This window comes from Bos javanicus, chromosome 28 (assembly GCF_032452875.1).
Source record: "Bos javanicus breed banteng chromosome 28, ARS-OSU_banteng_1.0, whole genome shotgun sequence".
NCBI lineage: Eukaryota > Metazoa > Chordata > Mammalia > Artiodactyla > Bovidae > Bos > Bos javanicus.
The window spans coordinates 2,578,712-2,605,183 of NC_083895.1; the positions used below are offsets into that span (position 1 = coordinate 2,578,712).

The following is a 26,472-nucleotide window of genomic DNA, read 5'->3' on the forward strand; positions in this document are numbered from 1 at the left end:
CCTGTCTGCAAGACACAGAGCAACAGCTCGTCAGTCCTACTCTGACTTACTGAGTAAGCCAACAGCGGGGCAAGGAAAAGTCTAAGTTTGCCTGCAGCCTTAATAGCATCCCACCCAACCAGTCAAGGCTCTGGGGCTGGGACCAGACAATCAAGGTGCCATGCTGCTGCTCACCTGGAGTTTGTCCTTTGCCCCTTCAGATAAATACTATCTGCTTGTTTTTCCTACTCCTGATTGGCTTCCCCCAACACCTCCCTCCCCCGCCGCCCACCACAGCCCCCATGCATGAGTCCAGTGCCTGGGACTCTTCTCACCCAGGGGTCTGAACAAACTTGTTTAAAGAATATCAACTCAGAATAAGTCACTCTTACTGACCAGGAACAACCAATTACTTCTCTGAGCATAAGTTCTTTCCTTCTTGGCCTCTTCTGGGGAAAATGTTACTATTTTCTGTCTATAGTAAAACTGGGCTCTACCACCCTGCCAGTTTCTCAGCTACTATAGGTATGGTACTGAATCATCACAGGTATCACGCTTGAAGCAAAGCTTATGCAAAGAGAACAAAAACTTCTCAGAATGACTAATGAGTTCCTAATCCTACTTTCTAAAACTGATTACCCACCTTGTGTATTAAAAACAATTTTCTCCTGAGGAAGAGAAAACTTCCCAGTTCCTGTGGAGCACATGTAGACAGCATTTTCAGTATATAGACAGGCAGTCTGGTTTGAAAAGTTTGGGACCATCAACCGACATATAGTCAAGTCTTCAGACTGAAAATTAAAGATTGTATTTAATAAGAATTGAAACAAAAAATACTTTTGTATGACTTCATAATTCATACTTTTGTACACTATCTCATAAAAATGATAAAATAATTCACTGATTTTCCTCGTTAAAATTACCTGAGATGATTTACAAAACATGACAGAAATAAGTTTATAAACATCAATCAGAGAAATCATTTGCTGAGTTGCAAATAACTAGCAAAGTTTGAAAATGTTTCCATGGTGGTAAGATTTCAACTAAAAAGCCTATTAACAAACATGAGAAAAAATAAAATCAGTTCATTATTTTAGAATTTAGAGATACTTTTAAAACAATCCCTGATAAATACTGTTTCTTTCTTCACTGTCCAGATATCAAGCACAAGAAAACTGAGATAATTTGTTCATATATGAAATTAGAGAAATAGAAATAAGACTTAGTAAGTCATAAAATTAGCAAAAGCTCAAAAGGATACTTTGTTTATTAAAAGAATTTTACAAACATAAAAGTGGAATCCCATGATGTTTTAATTCTCAAACTGTCTTCTTTATCCCTTTCGCATTGTCTGTGAAAAATTTTAACACTGAGTGTGTTTTTCTTGTATAATCAGAACACATAAGATTTATTTCTATTTGAAATAAAAGATCAAATTAAGATTTCCTTACAGTAGTCAGTTATGCAAATTGTATTAAGAATAAGTTCAATAGAATTAGATGCTGCACAAGGTTAAATGAAGTTAACCTTGTGTAGGCCTCTCCTAAATAACAGCAGTTATTAAACAATGTTAAACTGCCATCAAGAAGCTTAAAATTAGACAGCTTGTCTTTTTAAAAAATTTACTTATTTTTAATTGGAGGATAAATGCTTTACAATATTGTATCGGATTCTGCCATATATCATCATGAATCAGCCACAGGTATACATATGCCCCCTCCCTCCTGAACCTCCCTCCTACCTCTCAGCCAATTCCACCCCTCTAGGCTGTCTCAAGCATTTGCATTTTCTGTGTCATACAGCAAATTCCCACTGACTACCTGATTTTACATATGGTAATGTATATGCTTTAATGGTATTCTTTCAATTCGTTACTCCCCCCCGCCCGCCCCATCCCCTCATGTCCACAACTCTTTCCTTTTAACTATTCACATGAATTTTAATAAATATATAATGCAGTTACCTACAAATATGATCCTATTTGAGCAAAAAGAGGATTTTTCTGTAATATACAGCACATAAAACCAAAGTCCAATTCCCATCAAGTTTCTTCCTATTTTTCACTCTGCAGTTCATCATCAATGTTTTCTTTCTACTCAGTAATACAGAAATGAAAATCCCTTCAGAGCTACAGCAGGAGAAACATGCTGCTCACTGTCAAGGGCTCCCACTCTCACTTCTCTTTAGCTAAGGCTGAACAGAGGATGAGTACGAGATGGTAAACAGAATGCACTGCCTAAACACTAGTTGTTTAAAACTAGGAATTCTGGGAATTCCCTGGTGGCCCAGTGTGGACTAGGACTCTGCTTTAACTGCTGAGGGCCCGAGTTCAATCTATGGTCAGGGGACTAAAACCCTGCAAGCTGCACGGCGTGGCTAATAACAATAAATAAACAAAGGGATTTTACTTTAAAAAATGTATTTACATTTGACTGCACCAGGTTTTAGTTGGGGTGTGTGGGATCTTTTATTACAGCATGCAAACTCTTAGTTGTGGGATGAGGGATCTAGTTCCCTGACCAGGGATTGAACCTGGGTCCCCTGCATTGGGAGCACAGAGTCTTAGCCACTGAACCACCAGGAAAGTCCCCCAATAAAGAGATTTTTAAAAATTAAATTAAACATATATCTAAGCCCTACAGGTGAATATCTCAAAGAATCTGACCTTGCAACAGTTAGGGAGAAAAAACTCAGCAAGTTACTGTCACTTGGTCATTTAGCTTGTAAACAGAAATCTTACCTGAAAAGGTGGGTTATACTGAGTGACTTCCACAGTCACTGCATCTGACATTTGGTAGCCATTATCTTCTACTGTTATCAGAGAGTAATAGACAAGGCAGGGGCTGTCTGCCAGGTGCCATGCTGCTGCCAAAATTAGGAGCCCATCGCTAATCAATGAAAAAGAAAGATATACTGTCTCTTTGGAAAACAGTTTGGCAATTTCTTAAAGAGATAAACATGCATTTCTATATGACCTAGCAAGCCCAGTCCTAGATATTTACCTAAGAGAAATAAAAACTTATCTTCACACAAAAACCTGTGTACAAATGTTTATAGTGATTTTACTCATAACTGCCTAAAAATGGAAACAACTCAATATCCTTCAACTGCTGAATAAACAAATCCTGGTAAAGCTACTCAGCAGTAAAAAGGAAGGAACCACTGAATGAATATCAAATTCACTATGCTAAGTGAAAGAAACCAGACTCCATAGGCTTTATACTGTATGATGCCATCTACACTATAGGGACAGAAAAGACGTCAATGGTTGCCAGGAGCTGGAAGTGAAGGAAGGGGTTGAAAAAGGAGTGTGTGCGTGCATACTCACTCCTGTTTGACTCTGTGACTCTACAGACAATAGCCCATCAGGTTTCTCTGTTCATGGGATTTTCCAGGCAAGAATACTGCAGTGGGTTGCCATTTCCTCCTCTAGGGGATCTTCCCAACTCAGGGATTAAACTCGTGCCTCCTGCATCTCCTGCACTGGCAGGCAGATTTTTTTTTAACCCCTAAGCCACCCAGAAAGCCCCTGACAAAGGAGTTCAAAGTAATTTTTGGAGTGATAGAATTGTTCTGTATCTTGATTGTGGTTGTAGTTAACTGACTATGCACTCATCAAAACTCACCAAATTATACACTAAAAAGGTACAAAATATTTACCCTATGTAAAATATAACTCAATAAATCTGACGTGAAAAGACCAACAAATCATCAAACACAGGGATTAGCAAAGTGCAGCTCTCAGGTCAAATTGGCCACAGATGAGTTTCTGTAAATAAATCTGTCCTGCAAGACGGCCATGCCCCCTTGTCTGTGTGCTGTCTATGGATGCTTTAATACTACCACTGGTAGAGTAAAATAGCTAAAACGAAGACCACATGGTCCCTAAAGCCTAAAAATATAGTTTTGGACCCTTTATAGAAAAGGTTGCTAACCTCTGATCTAATCTGCTTTTTAAAGTTTACTTTTGTACAGAAGAAAAACATTTTGGTTTTACCTTTAATAACCAATCATAGAACTGCTACTGTATATTCAAGCTGCTGTATAGGTGAAAACAAACTTTTTTCCATCTTAAAAATGTATGTGGTCCTCTTAAGTCTATCAAAGTTGTTGCCCCGAACATAAAAAAAAATTAAATGGTCTCTAATCTCAACTCCTGAAATATTTAGTAGCATTTTTAACAACTTTCATTCAAGTTTCAGAAATATTAACAGGATGGCAAGCACTCTCTACCGACAACTAAAAATAATAAAGCAAGCTACTGAATAGATGACATGCACTTCACATCAAGCAGTCCTGATACAGCTCTCATTTTCCTTCTCCACTGTTTCCTTTTCCCAGCTCCCCAACTCTTACCATTTCTACCTGAAGTTCCTCGAAAACTTCAAGGACACTGGTCCAAATTGGAACATACTGGCAGTGACCTAAACAGCTCGCGGATGACAGCTAAGAGGGCAGTGAGCAAAGCCACAGAGAACTCAGTCCTGAGAGCCCTCCTCTGCACTAGGTAGGGAGGTAGAGATGGCCATGCTGTTGTGAGTCAACTGAAGTTACTCCACAGACTGGATCGCTGTGCGGTAAGAGGTGCCAATGAGGCCCAGAGACATAGCTAATAAAGAATTCCTCAGGAAGGGCTGCTTAGATCAGCTTCATTTGACATCTCTATCAAAAAAAAAACTTCATGATTAAAATAACATGAAGCTATTTTGGGTAGTAAAGATGATAGAAAGATAATTAATTTGCAAATCAGTAAAAATTTCAACAATTGATCAAGGAAGAGCAACAAGCATGAGGGAGACACATGCTTCTTAAACAGAAGACACCTATCCAGACGTGGAACAGTCTACAAGGGTCAGTGGAACTTGAGGATACAGAGAGTGATGACTGGATCATTGGGAGCAATGGTGGCAGGGGGCCAAGAAGGCGAATGAGAACTGCATCTCACAGGCCCCACAAGAATCAAGTCATGCTGGCACGACAGCATTCTGTGTCTGCCTCAGCACAGCAAGTCCTAAGCATGCTTCTCTGTGCTCAACCTATGTCTCCATTCCGAAAATTACATGTGAAAAAATGTCTACATCCTCTTCCCCACAGTTGGCTGCATCCTGGCACCAGTTCTAAACTTATGATGGAGGTCCAGTAAAGATAAATTAAAACAAGATAAACTGTATTTAATTAAAATATTTTTGGAAATTAAGCATATACATTATTTTTACTTCTTTGATAGTTTACATAGAAGTTTTTCAGAAATTACAAAGAAGGATCCTGACAAGTCTCAACAGCCCACGACAGAAAAATTAAACAGCAGAACTGTAAGCCAAGAAACAAGTAGAATTTGTTCCACTAAACTACTCTAAAACACATAAAAATTATCCTTAAAAAAAAAAAATTATCCTAACTTCCAGTAAGCTGTGTTTTAAAGAATTACAAATCATATGTTGGCATTCATTATAAACGATATCACAGAAGCTGTATTATAAATGGCTTTTCAGTTCTATATGACCATAATATTAAAGCTAAACAATAACATGGGATTAAGTAGCTTTATCAGACTAACTTGAGATCTTAAGCACCACTAAGAGCATTGGTTCTAAGAGGAAATTCACTCTGAGTGACTCAGTCATAAACAATGACTGAGTTCTAACTTGTACCTCCAGGACAAAACCTCATCCATCCTTCCTTTATTCAATACAGCCACAAACTCAGGCTAAAGCTCCTTCAGCAACAAAAAAAGGACTGGAGAAGAGCCCCCAGAATCTCCACTGAGTCAGCAAAGACGACAGCATGGAACACACCCAGCAGCGGGGCAGGCAGCTCTCAGAAGCTCCAGCTATGCGAGCAGAACAGATGATCCCTAACAAGGGCAGACAGCTAATGGGACACTCAGTGGAAGGCCGAAAACTGCCGACACTTGTGAAATGAATTAGCACTGCCAGACAAAGTGATTCAATAAGGCGGAATAATATAAGATTAGGGTTAGACACATCAGAAGAAGAGATAGCAAGGGTGCTTATTATTCTATAACAAACATCAATCTGTTTTTCCAAACGACTACCTATGTTCTGCATGACAAATGAATTGCTTACCAGTTTTGCTTCAAATCCAAATATCGAATGTTGACCCCTTCTTTAATAGTTTCATAGTTACTTTCAGATCCCTACATGAAAATATCAACAATGTAAGCTCCTTCAGTATAAGAATCATTTCTTTTCACCTTTATATCCCCAGCACCTACGAAACTGCCTCATCCACAGTAAGTCAAACTTATTGAATGAGTAATGTATGCATTTTAAAAATTAAGTAAACCAGTGAGTCCCAATACTTCTAAAGATTGAATACTCCATCTCAGCTTATCTGATGACTAAAACTTGGTATATTACACTGAAATGTGTTCTAATAAATACAACTAAAGGAACTAGCAATCTTATATAAATAAAAATGACAGAGATGAATGTTACTGTTCCTTACCCAGATAGCATCAATAATGTTTTCCTTCAGGACTCTATTTATATCCCAACTGTGTGCTTGTTTTTCTGAAGAATCATCTAATTCCCATTTACTGATGTTTGAACTTGTCAGGCTATAAAAGCTCGCTCGCTCTCTATCCCAAAGGACACTTGAAAGCTGTATGGAGAGGAGAAAAAAAGTTTATAGATTATTAAATTCTAATGTCAATGATGATTTTCCTGAAATTAAAAAATTGTATATTTTATAGCTATTTGATTAGTAATCCTAGCAGAATTCTCCATTTAGGATTCAAGGGAAGAAGTGATCCTGAAATAGACCTTGAGAGTAAGGAGGATTTTCACAGGCAGAAGGCCCAGGAAGAGCCTGGGAGAGTAGGGAGGCAGGAAAGTCAGAGACTCTTTAAAGAACAAAACACAGTCCTGCTAAACTGGAATGTGGATTATAGCTAGGAAAGAAGCAAAACTAAGGTTCACACACAGCACAGTCTTGAATGTCAGTTTGTAAACCAAGTAAGCTAAGGAGATAATATCCATAGCTTGTGAGCACGAGAGCTGTGTTACAGGAGAAGGAATCTGGAGGGGTGTGTGTAGTTCCACATGGTTATATCACTTCATTTTCCTTGCTTCTGAAGAACACATCTACCCCAACTTAGAAATTGTGTATACATGACTGCTGAACTAAAACCCTAATTGCCTCCACACACACACACCGCCCGCCCCCGCCCCCCACCAGGATTTCATACCTGGGTCTCTGAAAAAAGGTGACAGTGCCATTAGAAATAGGTCAAAAGAAAAGTGAGTTTTGTAAGTCAATAGGAGAGAAGGGAACATGAGCAATTTTTTTCTAGATATGTTAAGGCTTAGGTTCAAAGACCATTTAAAGAAGCAGATAATGATAGCAACCTGAAATCAGAGGGAAAAGCACAGTTTAATAAAGGATGTGGTACCACAGTATTTAACAGGGCTAATGCAAAGGGACCTGCTGCATAGCACAGGGAACTCTGCTCAGTGTTACGTGGCAGCCTGGTTGCAGGGGGAGTCTAGGGGAGAACGGATACATGTGTATGTATGGCTGAGTCCCTTTACTGTCCACCTGAAATTGCCATAGCACTGTTACTCAGCTATACTCCTATAAAATAAAATGTTTAAAAAAAGCTGGGGTCAGGGGAATGTGCTCTTAGTTCACACAGATGTGTGGGCATGCATCTGTCGCTGAGCAGCTTTGAACTTTGGGCAATTTTGGTAGCCTCACTGAGGCCATTTCCTCAATTATTTAACACAAATGCGACATGAAGCTCTATACATTACAGATCACAATAATTACAGGAGATCACACACACAGGGCACCTGGCAGAGCAGATGCCCCCACATGTTAGTTCCCAGCATCGTCACTCACTACTCCAGAGTCTGAGGCAGAGCCCAGCAGACATCATCCACACACACAGCTGGAGGCTCGGGGGTGGAAACACACTTTTGGTTACGTCTAGAAAGCAAAACTAATCCTTAAACACATGCATAACTTTACATCATAGTTTTAATTCAAAAAATGAACTTATGAGATAATCTATAAAACTTAAGAATAATTAATGTTACAGAGGATGCAAGAGGGTCAGTATGAACTCATCTAATCATCATAATAAAAATGCTTCACTGAAAGATCAAAGTTTTCATCTCACGGACACCACTGCTCATACAGTGGCAACGCTAACTTCATAGGAGACTGCCAACTTACTGATTTCACTAAGAAACAAGCTAGTAAAACAAAGTTATTTTATCAACTTACAATGAGATCACTACTAGGAGATAAAATTCCCAGAAGAGAAGAAACCTTCCGACCAATTCCTGAAAGCACGCCTTGTCCTTGAGGCAGGATATGCTGATGAATTTTTCCTATACTTTCAGGTATCAGGCGGATTAGCTGGCCCCCCGATGAGGATAAAATAAAACTTCCTCCCTGTGAACAAATGTGAAATTAGTTCAGTTAAGCATTTAAGACTAAGAAAAGAAAATGAACACAAATCACTTTGATATGCTTTGAGGGAAATCATCGGAACCTCCACATAAATCTAAAAGAATAAAAAAAGAACAGTGCTATTCTAAAAAATCATTTATTTATGAATCCATTCACTTAATACTGCACAGAAAAACTTCATAGCCATTTTTTTAATTGCATTTTTTTTTAAATTCTGGTTCACATTATGTAGGTTCAACAAATCAAGAATCAGATTTTACTTCTTTGGTAAACCAGCAGAATATGTATTAGCAAACCATTCTTCCTCTAAGAGTTTCTGAATCACTCTCTAAAGATGGTTCTGACAGAAACGAATACCACTGGCTACTATGCTCCACTGATAGGTCAGAGTCCTATAAGAAGGGCTTCCCTCTGTTTAAGTGCTCAAATCCTGCTGCTGCTGCTGCTGCTGCTAAGTCGCTTCAGTCGTGTCTGACTCTGTGAAACCCCATAGACGGCAGCCCACCAGGCTCCCCTGTCCCTGGGATTCTCCAGGTAAGAACACTGGAGTGGGTTGCCATTTCCTTCTCCAATGCATGAAAGTGAGAAGTGAAAGTGAAGTCGCTCAGTCGTGTCCGACTCTTAGCGACCCCATGGACTGCAGCCCACCAGGCTCCTCCATCCATGGGATTCTCCAGCCAAGAGTACTGGAGTGGGGTGCCATTCTTTCCTTGCCTCTTTTTTGATCTCCTCCCACCCCTACCTATATGATCTGCTCAAAATCACAAATTTTTAGTCATCCAAACCTGATTTCCAAGCCAAATGACAGCTTCCCAATAAATATAAAAGAATATCCATCGTATACCTGTACTGCTGTTAGGAAACTGTAGGTCTTATCACCTCCCAGATCTATGAACGTCTCTGTGTAGGTGTCTTCACTCGCAAGGCTTGGCCAATAGCGGATGGATCCTTCTCTGGTGGCGACCATGACAGTAACAGCCTGAAACAAGATCATAACACTCAGCAAACACAAGATAAGGAGCCCAAAGCGGTAGTCTGACGACACTGACATAAAGAAATCAGGGCAATGCACTACTAATGAACAGAAATCAGGGGAAAAAATTCTTTTTTTCCATATTTAAAAAATTATCATACAGTAAAATTGACATTTTCTCCTGTTTTATAATTCTATGAATTTTTATACCCTGGTTTCTCTTCAGATCATACAAAATGTTTCACTTTTTACAGTCCTATGAATTTTAAAACACATGGTGGGTCAGATGGTAAAGGATCTACCTGCAGTGTGGGAGACCCAAGTTCAATCCCTGGGTTGGGAAGATCCTCTGGAGAAGGGAATGGCAACCCACTGCAGTATTCTTGCTTGGAGAATTCCATGGACAGAGGAGCCTGGTGGCTACAGTCCATGGGGTCGCAAAGAGTCAGACATGACTAAGTAACTAAAACTTTCACTTTTAGACTCCTGTAAGTCCCACCACAAACAGGATACAGGAGAGTCCATCAGCACCAAAGCTCCGTAACACTTTCCCTTTGGTCACACCCTCCCCTCCCCTCACCCCTGGCAATCCCCATTTCCATCATTATAGTTCTGTCTTTCTGAGAATGCCAAACAAACGAAATCATATAGAATAGAACCTTTTGACAATGGTTTATCTCATTTAGCACAATGCCTTTGAGATCCACCCATGTTGTTTCATGGAGTAATAGCTCATGTCTTTTTACTGCTGAGCAGTATCTCATCCTATGAAAGAATCAGTTTATTTACCCATTCACTTGCTAAAGGATATTCAGATTGTTTCCACCTTTGGCTATCACAAATAAAGGTGCTATAACATTAGTCTATTGTTTTGTGTGTGTGTGTGTGTGTGTGTGTGTGTGAACATAAGCTTTAATTTCTCTAAAATAAACAGCCAGGAATGGAATTGTTGGGTCATATGGCAAGGGCACTTTAACTTTCTAAGAAAGTGAAGATCAGCGGCTGCACCATTCTGCATGCCTATCAGCAATGTATGAGGCTCCAGGTGCTCCACATCTCACCAGCAGGTGGCAGTGTCAGTGCTTTTAATTTCAGCCACTGTAGTAAGAGTGAACTGGTATCTCACTTGTTTTATCTGCATTCCCCTATTTGACATCCTTATATTCTCTTTGGTAAAGTGTTCAAATCCTATGCCTTACTTTTTAAATTGGGTTGTTTGTTTTCTTACTAAGTTTTGAGAATTCATTTTATGTTCTGGGTACAAGTCCTTTATTGGATGTTTGATTTATAGTATTTCCTACCAATCTGTAGCTCTCTCTCCATTTTCTTCTCAGGGTCTTTGGCAGAGCCAAGTTTTAAATTTTGATTAAGTCCAATTTATCGATTTTTCTTCTTTTATGAGTCACATTTTTGGTCATTTCTAAGAACTCTTCAACTAACCCCACGTCATGATGATTTTTTTCCTGTTTTCTTCTAAAAGTTTTTAGTTTTACAATTTACATTTAGACCTATGATCCATTTGGGGTTCATCTTTCCATGAGGTTTGAAGTGAAGTGAAGTCGCTCAGTCGTGTCCGACTCTTTGTGACCCCATGGACTGTAGCCTACCAGGCTCCTCCGTCCATGGGATTTTCCAGGCAAGAGAACTGGAGTGGGTTGCCATTTCCTTCTCCAGGGGATCTTCCTGACCCAGGGATTGAACCCAGGTCTCCCGCATTGTAGGCAGACGCTTTACCATCTGAGCCACCAGGGAAGTCCATGAGGTTCAGGAGGAATTTTTTCTTCTTCCTAAAGATGGTCGATGGTTCCAACACCCTTTAATGAGAAGACCATCCTCACGTCACTGAATTTCTTCTGCACCCCTGTCAAAGACCAGTGCACCGTCTCTGCGTGGGTCTGTATGTCTACACCGTTCTGTTCCAGTGCCCCGTGTGTCTACCTCTGTCACAACCATTCTGTCTTGATTTCTGCAGCTTTACAGCTATGTTTCAAAACCCAACTGGGTGATCCCCCCAACTTTACAACTCCCTTATCTTAAAAAAATGTACTTCAGTAAGCATTTAAGTCACCCACCTGAGTAGAATGTGCTTCGCCTGAGGTAGCAGAGTAAGAGAGAGCCACCAAGTCGGCACTCCAGTGGAAATCACTAGGTGGCAGCTGAAGTTCTTTGCAAACAGATAACTATAAAACAAATCCAAACAAAAAATTTTTCATTTCAAATCCAATTTTTGAACATGCACCTGACTTCACTTTCTCTGCATACTTTAGATTCTAATTCACTGCTAGAAATACTATTCTAGAAATACTTTCTTCTCACACCTTTTTGATCAGGCTTCCATCATCATTTTCACTAATTTTAAAACAAAGTATTTTAAGAGATACAGAATCAGGAAAACTTAACAGCTAGACCAGACCCTTAACAGAAACTACTCCAATCTCTTCCCAGACAAAAAAAAAGTCCATTGTTGAAAGAACTGTGTAGAATTCCTATGGAATTTTCCCAGTCTAATCTTGATTTGTTGAGTTGACATTTAAAACTGGCATGACTAGAGTAAGTATTCAAAGTCGCCTAGAAAATATTTCCGAGACTTGGCCAGTACCAGGCTTCCTCTGCTAACTCAGGACGCCACTGCAGGACCTCTCCTTCACCTACGCCCCTAACTACAGATGTGGTTTTCCAGACAGCAGGTGTACAGAGACCAGTACACGCGAAGAGTTTAGGTAAGGTGGAGCCTGAGTCCCAGTGGAACAAAGGCCCAGCGAGCATGAGTATTGCAAGAGAGTATGCCTGATCTGGAGTGCACAGAAAGAGGCTGCTGAGAGTACAGCAGTGAACACACAAATGAAAGCCCCCGTGTGAAAAGCTGACAATGAAGAGTTCAGTTAGCATTCTAAAAATTGGTATAATTCTTTCCTATTTTCTTACACATGATTCAATAGATTCAGTGCAACACATTCCTATCCTCTTCGAAACTCAGTTCATTAGTTTATGTGGATGGCATTTAGTCTTAGACTTCACTGCGCAGAGTGACTAGCATGACATTCATTAAAAACGTCAATGTCTTTAACTTTATTAAATGTAAATAAAATATATCTTGTTTAAAATCATGATAAGGAGAGAAACTTTTTTCCCAATACACAAAAGTGTATGCATGCTTGGTATTTCATATTACTATAAAAATACAAATCTATAATGCTTGAGTCGATTCAAATTACAGATTTCCAACAACTCTAAAAAGTTAGGGTAAAAATTCAGAGCCAATTAGGAATTTTCTCCTCTCTCTCCCTCCAGCTCTTTAAAGAATCATTACCTTAGTGATAGGTGACAGAGCAATCTTCCAAATAATGAGTTTCTCTTTGCAGACCAGACAAGCCCATCCACCTTCATCTATGTGAACAGTCAGCTGATCATCAACTAAAAAAAAACAAGGTACATAATTAATCTTACAGTATGAATTAAAACTGTGAAAATTTCTCACACCAAAATCTTCCTTACTGCCATACTCTTCACCCAAAAAAGTAACCACCACACACACAAGATTAACTCACAACAAAAATACTCTTGAATAATTCAAGAGTTATTAATATCCAAAATAAGAGATCCATTTAACTTTGACAACCACTCATAACTATATTGAAAGGTAAAAACTATGTTCTGGTCTTAGGTTTAACATTTCTTATTTTTTGTTACAAATTTATCTCACTTTTTATAATATTTAGTAAAATTCATGATTTTATTTTGATAAAGCAACACAAATAATAAACCCCTAATTAAATACATAAAACATTTCAAGGAAAAATCATGTTCCTGCAAAAGAACAAGATTTTCAAATAAGAGCTCTTTGAATGTATATTAGATTACTTTATTACATGATAACCTAAAGGGGTTAGATTTCCTCGGTTTCACCTGTTGTTTCAGTTATTTGCAGTCAAGTGGGGCCTGAGATATTAAATAGAAAATTCTAGAAATAACACTTTTAAGTTTGTGATGAAATCTGGCAGTGTCCCGCTGTCCTGACGGGGACGTGACTCACTCCTTTGTCCAGTGTATGGACGCTGTGCCCGCCACCCAGCCATGAGCCACTCAGTAGCAGTCTAAGTTATCAGAGTCACCGTCTTAGTGCTGCAGCCCTTGTGTTCAAGTAACTTTGTTTTACTAAAACGTGGCCACAAAGCACAGAGAAGTGATGTGGCAATGTGGATATTCTCTTACTGTGCCTAACTGATATACTAAACTTAACCATAGGCATGTATGTATAGGAAAAACAGTATATACAGGGTTAAGTGCTATTCTCTTTCAGGCAACCCCTGGGGGTCTTGGAACTTATGCCTGTGGCTAAGGGAAGACTATTCTATTGCTGCTGTAAGTTTTGGTGCTAAACCTGTGTAAATGCATTAACAGTCCTAGAAATTTAATCAATATGAGCTTTGCTCTTCATTTGAAGACAGGATAGAGGGGCAAAATAAAAGGCACCAATAAGGCACAAGCTAAAATATAAATATCAAATCATACCTAGGTTGAGCGTGGGCTTTTTGCTGAAATGGAATACCTGATTGGTGTTTTCTTTCCCTAAAAGCACCGTGGCAGCTCCAAATCCTCCACTGGTGAACGCTTGAGGACCTTGACTCAGTACACCAACTGACTAGGGCTTGGAAATCTCCATGTGAGGATGAGATCTTCTTAAATTTACACAGTCTTCAGTTTTCACATCCTGATTTCTAGAAACTCTCTCCTCTGAGCCTGTGTACTATTTGTTATTAACATGATCTGATGGTATGAACCAGGAGTGTGTCAAAGGCTTAAATGCAATTTAAGCTTAAATTTTTAGAAGGGAAAAGAAAATATATATTTAAACCAGGAACAATGCATGACAGAGGTTAGAAGTTCAGCCGTCTGAAAATAATTGTACCTGAAGCTCCCATGGACTCATTGGTAAGATGTGCTAGTTCAAGTTGATAAGAAATGTTCCCTTTTATGGAATGGAATACTATAAACTGTTTTCACTGTCATTCCAAGTATGAAATACATTTCACAGCATGATGTAGTCATACACAATTTAAATAAAACAAAATGAGATACACTCTGACATTGTGCAATCTACTTTACTTCATTTTTTAAAAAAATGTTGGTCATGAGCCACTAAAGGGATTTCAGTCACTACCTGCAGTTTGAAAAACACTGTTCCAGGAAACCAAAGGATGCTCTGAACTTTGCTCTTAGAGTCACCCCAAATCTCAGCCTTAAGAGCACCTTTCTGAAGCCCGTGCTGACCACATCTTCCACACTTCCACTCTCATTCTCTACCAGTCGGGTGTCCCTGGTGGTCCACTGGTTAAGAAACCGCCTTGCAATGCAAGGACACAGGTTCCACCCCTGGTTCTGGAAGATCCCACAGGCTGCAGGGTAACTGAGCCCATGGGTCACCTCTTTGGCTGCACTCTGGAGCCCATACCCCACAACTACTGAAGCTAGCGTGCCCTAGAGCTTGTGCTGTGCAATGAGAGAGGCCACTGCAATGAGAAGCCCATGCACTTCAACTACAGAATAGCCTCTGCTCGCTGCTAAAGCAAGCCTGGGAGCAGCAATGAAGACCCAGCACAGCCAAAAATAAACAAATATTTAAAAATAAATAAAAATATTGATTTCCTGCCAGAAGAATCTTCTAATGGTGCACAAAACTGATAACATGAATTTGGCCAGAGCAGCAGCCCAGCCTGGCATGGTGCAGAGCAGTCGGCTTGAGTGCTCACCACAGCGAGGAGGGTCCCTTGGACATACTGCCTTCTGCTGCTGCTCAAACCAGGACAAGCCTCTGCCCTTCTCGCCTCTTCTACCACCGTGCCACCACTCCCCGTGCGGTCAGCACACACCATGACAAAGAAATACAAGAAGTCCTTCAAACAGAGCCTGGCCAAGTGGAAGCTCTTCATCTAAAACCTGACCATGAGAGTTCCTGGGGTGCATTGCTAAGACCTGGGGTTTGATCTTGCTCTTCCACCTACTCTTTTATGGGAGCCTGGCTGCACTCTTTTCATTCACAATGTGGGCTATACTTCACTCTGAACAATGAGATTCCAAAATATCATGACCAGATTCCAAGTTCAGGACTTAAATGGTTTTTCCAAAACTAGTGACGGTATTGGATTTTTCATTTGGCATGTCTAATCCAGAGTCCTATAGAAGGTACACTGATGAGCTTAAGAAATTTCTAAAGCCATATGGCTTAGAAGAACAGAATCTCACAGAATATAACAATGGAAACTCTTCTGAGCAGAAAGGTCCAGATTATACCGCATGTCAGTTTCCTCTTGCCTTCCTTGAAGCATGCAGAGGTGTGGATGATGCCAAGCTTGGCTACAACACAGGAAACCTTTGTATTCTTGTGAAAATGAACAGAATGATTGAATTAAAGCCTCAATGAGAACCAAGGATAGACTGTATTGCAAAGAATGAAAGCCCAGCAGTTCTACCAACTTATCTTCCCAGGGGAAAGATAGATTTAAAATATTTTTCATGTTACAGGAAAAAACTGGATGGGAGCTATCTACAGCCACTAGGTGAGCTATCTTTGGCAATAAGGATGACATAAAAGAAGTTAACAGTTGAGTGCAAGACTGATGGATCACCCAACCTAAAAACCTAAAAACAAGATTTCAAGACGAGTTGCATTCAAGATCACCATACATGCACAGTAGGAGGATATCTCCACAGGGTAAGTGTTGTGTTGTCATCTTTATCCTGTATCAGCCAGACCTGCCATTTCAGAATTATCGAGACCACCTTTGGAGAAAGGTGGAGCGGTACATGACACTGGAGTAACAACATAACGTTCTTTCGGATCATAGTATTCCACGTCCTTCAAAGTAACTTGCCTGTTGCCTCTGCTGCCTTTTGAATCATGTAAAATCACCAGATAGGGACTGCACCAGATAGGGGCTGTGAACACCTGATTCTGAACACGTAGGACAAGGGTCTTGTCCAATTTTTATGTGGTTTAATTGCCCAGTGTCTAATGCTTCAAGTTCTGTGCTATATAAATATTTTATAGATTTAACACTGGTTAACTGTCATATTTTGATGCCACCAAAGTTTTAGGAGATAAAATGGTACCTGATCAACATCAAATGACTTTACAGCTATAAGAAAATTGGTGGGTGGAAAAGTTCTTATGTGAGAAGGAAAAAGGAAAATAAAAGTGAGCATGAAAGGTAAAAAAAAAATTATGCACACAGCTTCTGGGGTACTACACAGATCCAAAATAGAGGTAAGACTTTATTCTATTGCATTATTAAACCCAATAATGTGAGGCAGTAGGGCAGTAGTTTTTGGATTTTTTAAAAAACCTAAACTTCATATACTCAAACAACTTTTGAAATTGGACTGAGTTTTGCATACACAGTATGTACAATCATAAATACTTATTTTGATTGTGCTAAAATGAGCTCATTCTGCTTCCCAAATTTGTTATATTTCTCAAACACAATGAAAAACCAAATAAGTCAACTATTTCTCCCCAAGGAAGTGAAGGTACACCAGTGAAGTAAAGTGAAAGTCGCTCAGTCATGTCTGAATCTTCGCGACCCCATAGACTATACAGTGCATGGAATTCTCCAGGCCAGAATACTGGAGAGGGCAGCCGTTCATTTCTCCAGGGAATCTTTCCAACCCAGGGATTGAACCCATGTTTGCTGCATTGCAGGCAGATTCTTTACCAGCAAAGCCACAAGGGAAGCCCAAGAATACTGGAGTGGGTAGCCTATCCCTTCTCCAGTAGATATTCCCAACTCAGGAATCGAACCAGGGTCTCCTGCATTGCAGATGGATTCTTTACCAGGTGACCAGAGAAAGCACAAATTTCTATCTTCATGCCAGACCTAGGCTTCATTTGAATTGCTAATAGAGACAAATGGAAAATGACACCCACCTTCAGTCAATGTTAAGGCTTCAATGACTTTAACAGGGAGAGAAGATCCAAATGTTTTCACATCATAGTTCACAGACTCAGTTATGGAGTGGTGTGGGAATATTCGCGTAGGTGTTCCTCTAAAGAAATGAGACCATATTATTTTACTCATAACTTAAAATTTTTCCATTATTCATTATAACGTTATGTATATATTTTCACAATGGAGAGAAAATCTTTGATAAACAAGAAGAAAAATGAAATAGTGAAAAACTATTTTAATAGTGAAAACTTCTGGCTCATGTATACTGTGTAAATGTATTTTTCATTAAAAAAAAAAAAAAACACTAACAGAATCTGGCTTCAATTCTCATGCTTCAGTAATTAGATCTATGATCTAGTCACTTAAACGCTTTATAATTCTGCTTCTTTAACTGTGAAATAAGAAGGTTGGACTAAATCAGTATTTTTCAAATTATAGGTCATTTTGAGGGTTTCATTCAACATTTTTGAAAAACAAAATAGAATATAGAGTCCAGTTTATTATACTCTATGGTCAAAAAAGTTTTACAAACATTGGGTTACATCATCTTTAAGCTCTCATCAAATCTAGAAATATAAGATTTTACTAGATATACCATCAAAATCAAGAAATCCAGTAGGGTCACGAGTATCTGCTGTTACCTCTTCTTCAATAACAGATACAGCAGTAGAGATTATATTTCCTTCTTACCTTCTTCTTAACATTCAGAAAAAGTATAAATATGTCAATACAAAAGTTATTCTCTTATCATAGGATTCTCTTATCATTAAATGAGTGCACATACAGAGTGGTTGACAGCATTATTTCTGACTGAATATAACAAAGGTTTTTCTTTGACTTGATCACCGAAAGTTAAGAAGAAATTAAAATAAAAAGATGAAAACAAAGTGTAACTTTCATTCACTGACTTTTGTCAAAAGGAGTAGAAAACAATCACAAGATTAGCATTTGAAGAGCACTTTACAAATGTCAAGGAATACAAGGTATTCTTTAAAAATCACTTATCCTTTAAAATATTGCAATTTTCTATACATAAATTTTAAATATGAGTTCAAGACTCAATATTCCCATTTTCTTACAGAGGCAAATTCATTTTTGATAGACGAAGTCAAAGGGAACCACTCAAGAAACATATGTGCTTCGAGATTAACTATGAAAGGGGAGATGCAGAGCATGGTCTCACAAGTGATGTGCACTGGTGTGCCACACTTTTATTTGGTAACATAACAACTATTCTTATTTCGTTGCTTATGGAAAGTCTTTCCCCTATTAATTTAGCTTCAGGGTTAACTTCCGTAACTAAAATCCCTTTATCAATCAGCAGATGTTAACAGGGAGTTAGTATGTTAGGCAAATATGATTCTACAGGGTTTGAGGCTTTCATTGCCACCATCACTTTAATCTGCATCGTGGCATTTTATTTTGACTCCTTTGGCAGGCTCAGATTAGGTTCATTACTGCCATTTCGCAGATGAGGAGACCATGTGTGACCTACACTAGATTACAGGGGTAATAAGAACAAGGCAGGTAACCACCCGATTCTAATCACCAGATTCTAATTCAACATCTCTGTTGCTGTTTAGTTGCTAAGTCCTGCTGGACTCCGCAACCCCATGGACTGCAGCCCCCCAGGCTCCTCGGTCCATGGAATTTTCCAGGCAAGAAAACTGGAGTGGGTTGCCATTTCCTTCTCCAGGGGATCTTCCTGACTCAGGGATCGAACTCGCGTCTCCTGCTTATCAGGCAGACTCTCTACCACTGAGCCACCTGGGAAGCCCCTGTCCATCTCTCAGTTCAGTTCAGTCGCTCAGTCGTACCCGACTCTTTGCCACCCCCATGGACTGCAGCACGCCAGGCTTCCCTGACTATCACCAACTCTCGGAGCTTACTCCACCTCTGCTGCTGCTGCCTCTACACAAAGGTAAATCCATGCAAAGTGTGTGAAGCAGACTCAATTGATGAATTAATCAAAGCGAGGCTGAAATAATCACTCAAGGGTGCAAGGGTGACGGATGTCTATTTTCCCAACACTCTGGCGTCCCTCGCCGTCCCTGGTTTCGTGGCTTCTGGAGGCCCGTGAGCCTGTGAGTCGACGAACCCAACCCAGGATGACCACTCACCGCGAGCTCAGGGAGCTCCGACGGCCGGCCGGAGAGAAGAGCACGGGGGAGCTGAGAGAAGACCCCAGAGTCAGACCCTTCCTGCTGGTCGCCCGGGGCGTGGAGCCCGGCCCGACTCCGCCCAGGGGGCCTCTTCGAGTTCCGGTCCCCGGGGTCCGCGGAGAGGAGACTGCCGGGAACATGATCCAAAGGACAGGCAACAGCCAAGGCACGTTCAAGCCGTGGGGCTAAAGCGCAGCCCGCGCGCGGAGACCGAACACCTGGTGGGCGGGAGGGCGCGCGATTAAGACGTCAAAGAGCAGCGCCAGGCTGTGTGGTGCGCTGTGATGACGTCCAAGCTCTGCGCGAGCCTCAGGGCGCGGTCGAGACCCCAGCAAAAATTGAGAGGTAGGGTGCGCTGTGGTGACATGGAGATGCAGCGCTGAGTATCGAGGCTTGGCCGGGCCAGCAGGAGAAACCGGAATGGGGCGCGCTTTGATGATGTAAAGGAGAACGCCGAGCCGTGGGGCGTTGTGAAAGCTGCGGACCCTCGAAGTTGAGGGGGAACCTGAGCGAGAGGCCCTGGAGCGGATCAGTGGAGGAGATAGAGTCCAGAGTTTTCAGGGAAGTGAAACTGGAAAAGCAAGGGCTCTTCTCCGGTCTGGAGGGTGGGGCTGCCCCTCCAGCAGCTGAAACGCAAAGCCCCGGCACTCTGGTCCTTCTTGAACCTCTTGGGAAATGAAAAGACTTCATTCCCTGGTCCAAAATAAGGGAGGAAAACTGTAAAAGCTGACACTGGTTTCACATTTAGTGTTATAGATGATGTTCCCTAGATTTGTCATTTCTCCTTCATGCTAGTGACATAACAAGTCTGTATCTCTAGCAGGTCCTGATAAAAAACCATAGGCTTCTGACAGCCCTGCTGCTGCTGCTAAGTCGCTTCAGTCGTGTCCGACTCTGTGCGACCCCATAGACGGCAGCTCACCAGGCTCCTCCGTCCCTGGGATTCTCCAGGCAAGAACACTGGAGTGGGTTGCCATTTCCCTCTCCAATGCATGAAAGTGAAAAGTGAAAGTGAAGTCACTCAGTCGTATCCGACTCTTAGCGACCCCAGGGACTGCAGCCCACCAGGCTCCTCCGTCCATGGGGTTTTCCAGGCAGGAGTCCTGGAGGGGGTGCCATTGCCTTCTCCGTCTGACAGCCCTAGTGGACCGCTTTCACCTGGATATCCTGCGCATGCCTCACAATCGACTCATTAAAAGCTGAATTCAGGTTTTCTCTAGGACTCCTGTTTCACTACCACCTCTGCCCCGTTGGATAAAATTGGTTAGTTGGCCAGTGCGAAAAGAAGAGCTCTATTGTAGACTCATCCTTCACACTTTCCTCCATTGTAGCACCTGGGACACTGTACTCCTGAGCATCTCTAGTAGAAACCACATCTGCATTGCCTTTGCCCTGGTTAAAGTGCTCACACTTCCCTCTTTTTTATCCTTTTGCCTTTTTGGGGGTCTTCTCGCCTCTGGATGGTCTTCAACACTGTCCTTCCAGATAAGTGGAATATTGCCTGCCATATAAGTAAACAAAGGATGTCACAGTCATCAGTGATTGCTGCCACCATGTAAGCTGGTGAGCCCTGAGGAAACTCAGGCTATGAAAACACAGGATACTGACCCCTATCTAGCTGAGGTGAGTACTGAATGATAATTTCAGTAAGCCCAGCCTTTTGCATTGTCCCATACTATGTGACTTGACATGGAGTCCAGATGTATGACTGTTGGAGGATGGTGAACAGACAGTCATTCATTCATTCTTATTGACTACCTTCCATGTGCCAGCCTGTATGCTAAGTGCTAAGTTTCTAACTGTAAGCAAAGCAGACATGGGCCCTGCCCTCATGGAGATCACAGGCCAATGAGAAAGACAGGTCCTGAACAAATGAACACAAATTTATTTACACAACCACGAGTTGATATGTGTACAATGGAAGAAAAGAGGAGGGTGTCTGATAGAGAATGACTGGGTATCTGACTTTGGAGGAAGATCTACAAAGGCCTCTGAGAGATGTCCTTTTCTCTCAGCCCTCAGCCAGGCAAAAAAAGAGGAAGAGTATTTGAAGCCGTGGATCCTCTGGCAAAGGACCAGAAGCAGCAAAGAGCCTGGTAGATTCCAGGGTCTTTAGACAAACCAACCGATGACAAGTGACTAAAAGTGGGGGAATCTGGAGAAATGAGGGCCCAGGAAGGGCCTTGCAGACTATCAAACAAGATCCTAAAGGAAACAGCACTCTCGAGCTGGGTAGAGAGTTTAATAAAGGTAACGGAGAAGGCAATGGCACCCCACTCCAGTACTCTTGCCTGGAAAATCCCATGGATGGAGGAGCCTGGTAGGCTGCAGTCCATGGGGTCGCTAAGAGTCAGGCACGACTAAGAGACTTCACTTTCACTTTTCACTTTCATGCCTTGGAGAGGGAAATGGCAACCCACTCCAGTGTTCTTGCCTGGAGAATCCCAGGGACGGTAGAGCCTGGTGGGCTGCTGTCTATGGGGTCGCACAGAGTTGGACACTGAAATGACTTAGCAGCAGCAGAGATTGTATAGAGCCCTGAGGCTGCTAAGAACAAGTGGGCCAAGAAAAGAAGGGGTCACCAGGCCAGGGCTGTGGATCAGGAGACACAACCAACTCAAGGCCACCCAGAAGGAGGGAACAGCTGGGAATGGAAGTGCCCTGACCTCAGTGTGAGGAGGCCAGAATGTGAAGGAGGAGAATACTAGGACAGTCCTCTTGGTGGGAGGGCCCACCTCCTGGAGGAAATAGTGGAGAAGGCGAGTAGAACAGAAGATGTGCAGCACATATACCTGGGGCAGCCAGCCAGGTACTTGTTTATCCCTCCCTAGTGCCGCCATTTCCCTATTTATCTTTTCACCTCATTTTATCTAGTGTAGCCACTTTAGACAGAGAAGGCAATGGCATCCCACTGCAGTACTCTTGCCTGGAAAATCCCATGGGCAGAGGAGCCTGGTAGGCTGCAGTCCATGGGATCGCTAGGCACGACTGAGCAACTTCCCTTTCACTTTTCACTTTAATGCATTGGAGAAGGAAATGGCAACACATCCAGTGTTCTTGCCTGGAGAATCCCAGGGACGGGGGAGCCTGGTGGGCTGCCGTCTATGGGGTTGCACAGAGTCGGGCACGACTGAAGCGACTTAGCAGTAGCAGTAGCAACAGCCACTTTAGAAGTCCAGAAGAAAGAATAGTGTAGTGCAAAGGCCTCTCCAGCCTAAGCACCACCTGGAAGGCTGGTTAAGCTGGACCGATGAGCCCCACCTCGGTGTCTGACTCATTGGGCTGAGGGCTAAGAATCTGCATTTCTAAATTTGCATTCCCAGGTGTTATGGAGACGTCTGTCTTGGGACTTTTTTTTTTTTTTTGTCTTAGGACATTTGGGTAACTCAGTTCAGTTCAGTCACTCAGTCATGTCCGACTCTTTGTGACCCCATGAATTGCACCACGCCAGGCCTCCCTGTCCATCACCAACTCCTGGAGTTCACTCAGACTCACGTCCATTGAGTCAGTGATGCCATCTCATCCTCTGTCGTCCCCTTCTCCTCCTGCCCCCAATCCCTCCCAGCATCAGAGTCTTTTCCAATGAGTCAACGCTTCGCATGAGGTGGCCAAAGTACTGGAGTTTCAGCTTTAGCATCATTCCTTCCAAAGAAATCCCAGGGCTGATCTCCTTTAGAATGGACTGGTTGGATCTCCTTGCAGTCCAAGGGACTCTCAAGAGTCTTCTCCAACACCACAGTTCAAAAGCATCAACTCTTCTGTGCTCAGCTTTCTTCACAGTCCAACTCTCACATCCATACATGACCACTGGAAAAACCATAGCCTTGACTAGACAGACCTTTGTTGGCAAAGTAATGTCTCTGCTTTTGAATATACTATCTAGGTTGGTCATAACTTTCCTTCCAAGGAGTAAGCGTCTTTTAATTTCATGGCTGCAGTCACCATCCGCAGTGATTTTTGAGCCCCCCCAAAATAAAGTCTGACACTGTTTCCACTGTTTCCCCATCTATTTCCCATGAAGTTGGGTAACTACTGTGTGGTAATTAAGAGGGCTTTCCCTGGATGCCCAGTAGTAAAGAATCCACCCACCTGACAATGCAGGAGACTCTGGTTTGATCCCTGGGTTGATCCCTGGGTTGGGAAGATCCCCTGGAGAAGTAAATGGCAACCCACTCCAGCCTGGGAAATCCCATGGACAGATGAGCCTGGCGGGATACAGTCCATGGGGTCACAAAAGAGTTGGATACAATTGAGCGACTCAACAAGGAAAACAACAGTAATTGAGAGAATGTATAGACTCTGGAATTAAATGAGACGTTTCAAATCCCCACCTTTTCTCTCTACTATCTGTGTCACCTTTTTGAGTCTCTGGTAAGTTGCTAGTAGTGCCCCCTTGTGAGAATTAGAGAATAAAAATATCACATTTGAAGATGTCAAAAAAAACTGCAAAATCAAATAGTGTACACTTTTAGAAATTTGAAAAAAAAATCATAACAAAGATATATAGGCAGCATTGTTTATGACAGCAGAGAATATGGAAAGATAAATCTAACAATAGATTTATAATATACTAACATTATAGAATGCTATAGGTTAAAAAGAACACATGTGGATGTGTGTAATGAATACTTAAAAATGTAGGGAAATATTGTCATCAAATTTAAAAACAGGTTGGTTAAAAATTAATATGTCCAATGTAAGTCCATTTTTGTTTTATTAAAATAAAAAGAAAAATCCCTCACAAGTGCAGTATGTGTGTGTCTATGAGATGCTCAACCTACATGTGCCTCCCTCTGTCCAGCTTCCTAAAATGCAGCTCTTTCAGTGAGGACCAAACTGATTGATGTAGAACTCATTACTGCAGCCATCAATAAGAAAGCAGTCAGGATTATTTCTTGCAGATGTGGTAGGACTGTCAGAATTCTGTTTTCAGCAACACAGTAATTATGATCCTCTTCAAATGGGAAGGCAGGGGTGCAGTGACGAACTTATCGTGGATATTATCCAGGGCTCAGCGGTGAGAAAATCACTTGCAATGCAGGAGACACAGGAGCCACGGGTTTGATCACTGGGTGGGAAAGATCCCCTGGAGGAGGACATGGCAGCCCATCTCAGTATTCTTGCCTAGAGAATCCCACGGAAGCCTGGCGGGCTACAGTCCATAGGGTCACAAAGAGTCGGATGCGACTGAGCATGTATGCGTGCAATCATTTCCAAGGCATCCCTTTAATCTCATCTAGTGGCAAGGGAATTTTTTGAAATAACTCTAAATTTCAGCATAGTTTAAACATCCTTCAAGCAGTGAAGAACATGTGTTGTTATCACCAGTTCTGGGGGCTGCAAACTCTTTCTGTCAAGGGACAGAGAGGATGAGTCCCTGGCTTACAGCCTGTTGCCAAGTAAGTATGGCTGCACCCCAATAAAGCAACTTTTGAACAATGAAATTTGAATTTCATGTAACTTTCAAGTGTTATGAACTTTTAAAAACCATTTAAAACTGTAAAAACCCTCGTTAGCTTCGCAGGACATACAAAACAGGTAAGAGGTCACAGCTGTAGACCACCAGCACCAACTTCCTGAGGAAGGCCCAGCCAGCATTAGCACAGAGCCCAACAGAACAGAAGGTGCTCTGTAAATGTTTATTGAGTGAGTTGAATGGAGATTACCAGCTAAGCCCGACGATGTCTCAGATGTAAAAACATACAAAAACATCCCCAAACATTTACAATGCAGTCTCCACAAACTTCCTTCACTAGTGTACTTAATGTTTTGTGACATTTACATTTGTTTTCATTTGTTTTCTAACAGCTTTGGCACTGTTATGGGAAAATGGAGCTTAAATGGAGTTCCTAAGTAGAGGCCTACTTCATAAAGGTCCAAATACAGGGCACAGCCTATAATGGCTTAATCTGTGACTATTTCACGGGAACCAGCAAGGTCCAAGGTTAGAGACACTGCAGAGAGGAACCTGGATGAGCGGACAAAGCACTCGGGTCATTAATGTGTATTTCATCTTCACATGGAGGTTTTCACATAGTTTAAGCTTTCTTTCTGCTCATCTTTATACTGCCCACGTGAGTTACATGTCCTTCAGTGGCTCCCATGCACACACAATGAAAACTGTTTCCCATGTGGTGGTGATGGCCCCTGTGCCAGCCCTGCCCATTTTTCTGGCATCTTCCTGTATGCGGCATCAAGGCTGGCTGCATCAATGCACAACCTGCCTGTACTTTCATCCTCATCTGTGAGTAGGGATAGGTATTTATTTAAATTACAGGGTTGTCCAAGTAACCAATGTGGTAACATGTGCACTCTGAAAATAAAGAGTGGCACCAAACTCTATCTTAGCTAAATGTCACAGAGGTGTTAACTGTTCTCTTGTAATTAATTTTTTTATATACCTGATGGCTCCTTCTACACTGGAACCTTCTAGAGGGCAGAAACTACACCTCACTCATCTATCATCAGTTCTACAGCACAGTTTGTTGTCTGACACATGGCAGGAGATGCTCCCTTACTGTGCTGAAGCAACTAAACAATGTTTATAAATAACAAGTGAGGGCATTAAAAATCTTAGGGACTTCTCTGGTGGTGCAGTGGATAAGAATCTGCCTGCGAATGCATGGGACACTTATGATCTCTGGTCTGGGAAGAGCCCACATGCCAAGGGGCAACTAAGCCTGTGTATCACAACTACTGAGCCACAGGATCAGCCCTTGAGAAGCCCCAAAGCCAAACCAGAGAGTAGCCCCAGCTACTCTCAACTACAGAAAGCCCATGCACAGCGACGAAAGCCCAGCACAGCCAAAAGTAAGTAAGTAAAAATTTTTTAAAAGATTAGGATGAAAGGAATGGAACTTACAATTACTCTCACTTTCCTAGGTGTGTAATGTTTTTTTAGTCTTGAATCTTTATAAATTCTAGTAAGAAACTGAATGTAGTAAAAAGTTTTACAAGAAATGACAAACACAGA

At 41.6% G+C, this 26,472-nt stretch overlaps 1 protein-coding gene and 1 pseudogene across 1 annotated transcript in view; one reads left to right on the top strand and one right to left on the bottom strand.

The window, feature by feature from the left end:
* Positions 1 to 19,764, bottom strand: part of NUP133 (nucleoporin 133) — a 56,753-nt gene extending 36,989 nt beyond the window's left edge. The window contains exons 1-10 of the mRNA XM_061404778.1: positions 19,458 to 19,764; positions 17,316 to 17,434; positions 12,702 to 12,805; positions 11,464 to 11,571; positions 9,263 to 9,397; positions 8,230 to 8,400; positions 6,448 to 6,603; positions 6,066 to 6,136; positions 2,720 to 2,867; positions 623 to 770 (exon numbers count right to left, since the gene is read on the bottom strand). Coding sequence (XP_061260762.1) covers positions 623 to 770; positions 2,720 to 2,867; positions 6,066 to 6,136; positions 6,448 to 6,603; positions 8,230 to 8,400; positions 9,263 to 9,397; positions 11,464 to 11,571; positions 12,702 to 12,805; positions 17,316 to 17,434; positions 19,458 to 19,639 — 1,342 coding nt within the window. The 5' untranslated portion in view covers positions 19,640 to 19,764. The remainder of the gene's footprint in view (positions 1 to 622; positions 771 to 2,719; positions 2,868 to 6,065; positions 6,137 to 6,447; positions 6,604 to 8,229; positions 8,401 to 9,262; positions 9,398 to 11,463; positions 11,572 to 12,701; positions 12,806 to 17,315; positions 17,435 to 19,457) is intronic.
* Positions 15,104 to 16,297, top strand: LOC133240273 (sodium/potassium-transporting ATPase subunit beta-3-like; annotated as a pseudogene).
* Positions 19,765 to 26,472: the final 6,708 nt, after the last annotated feature.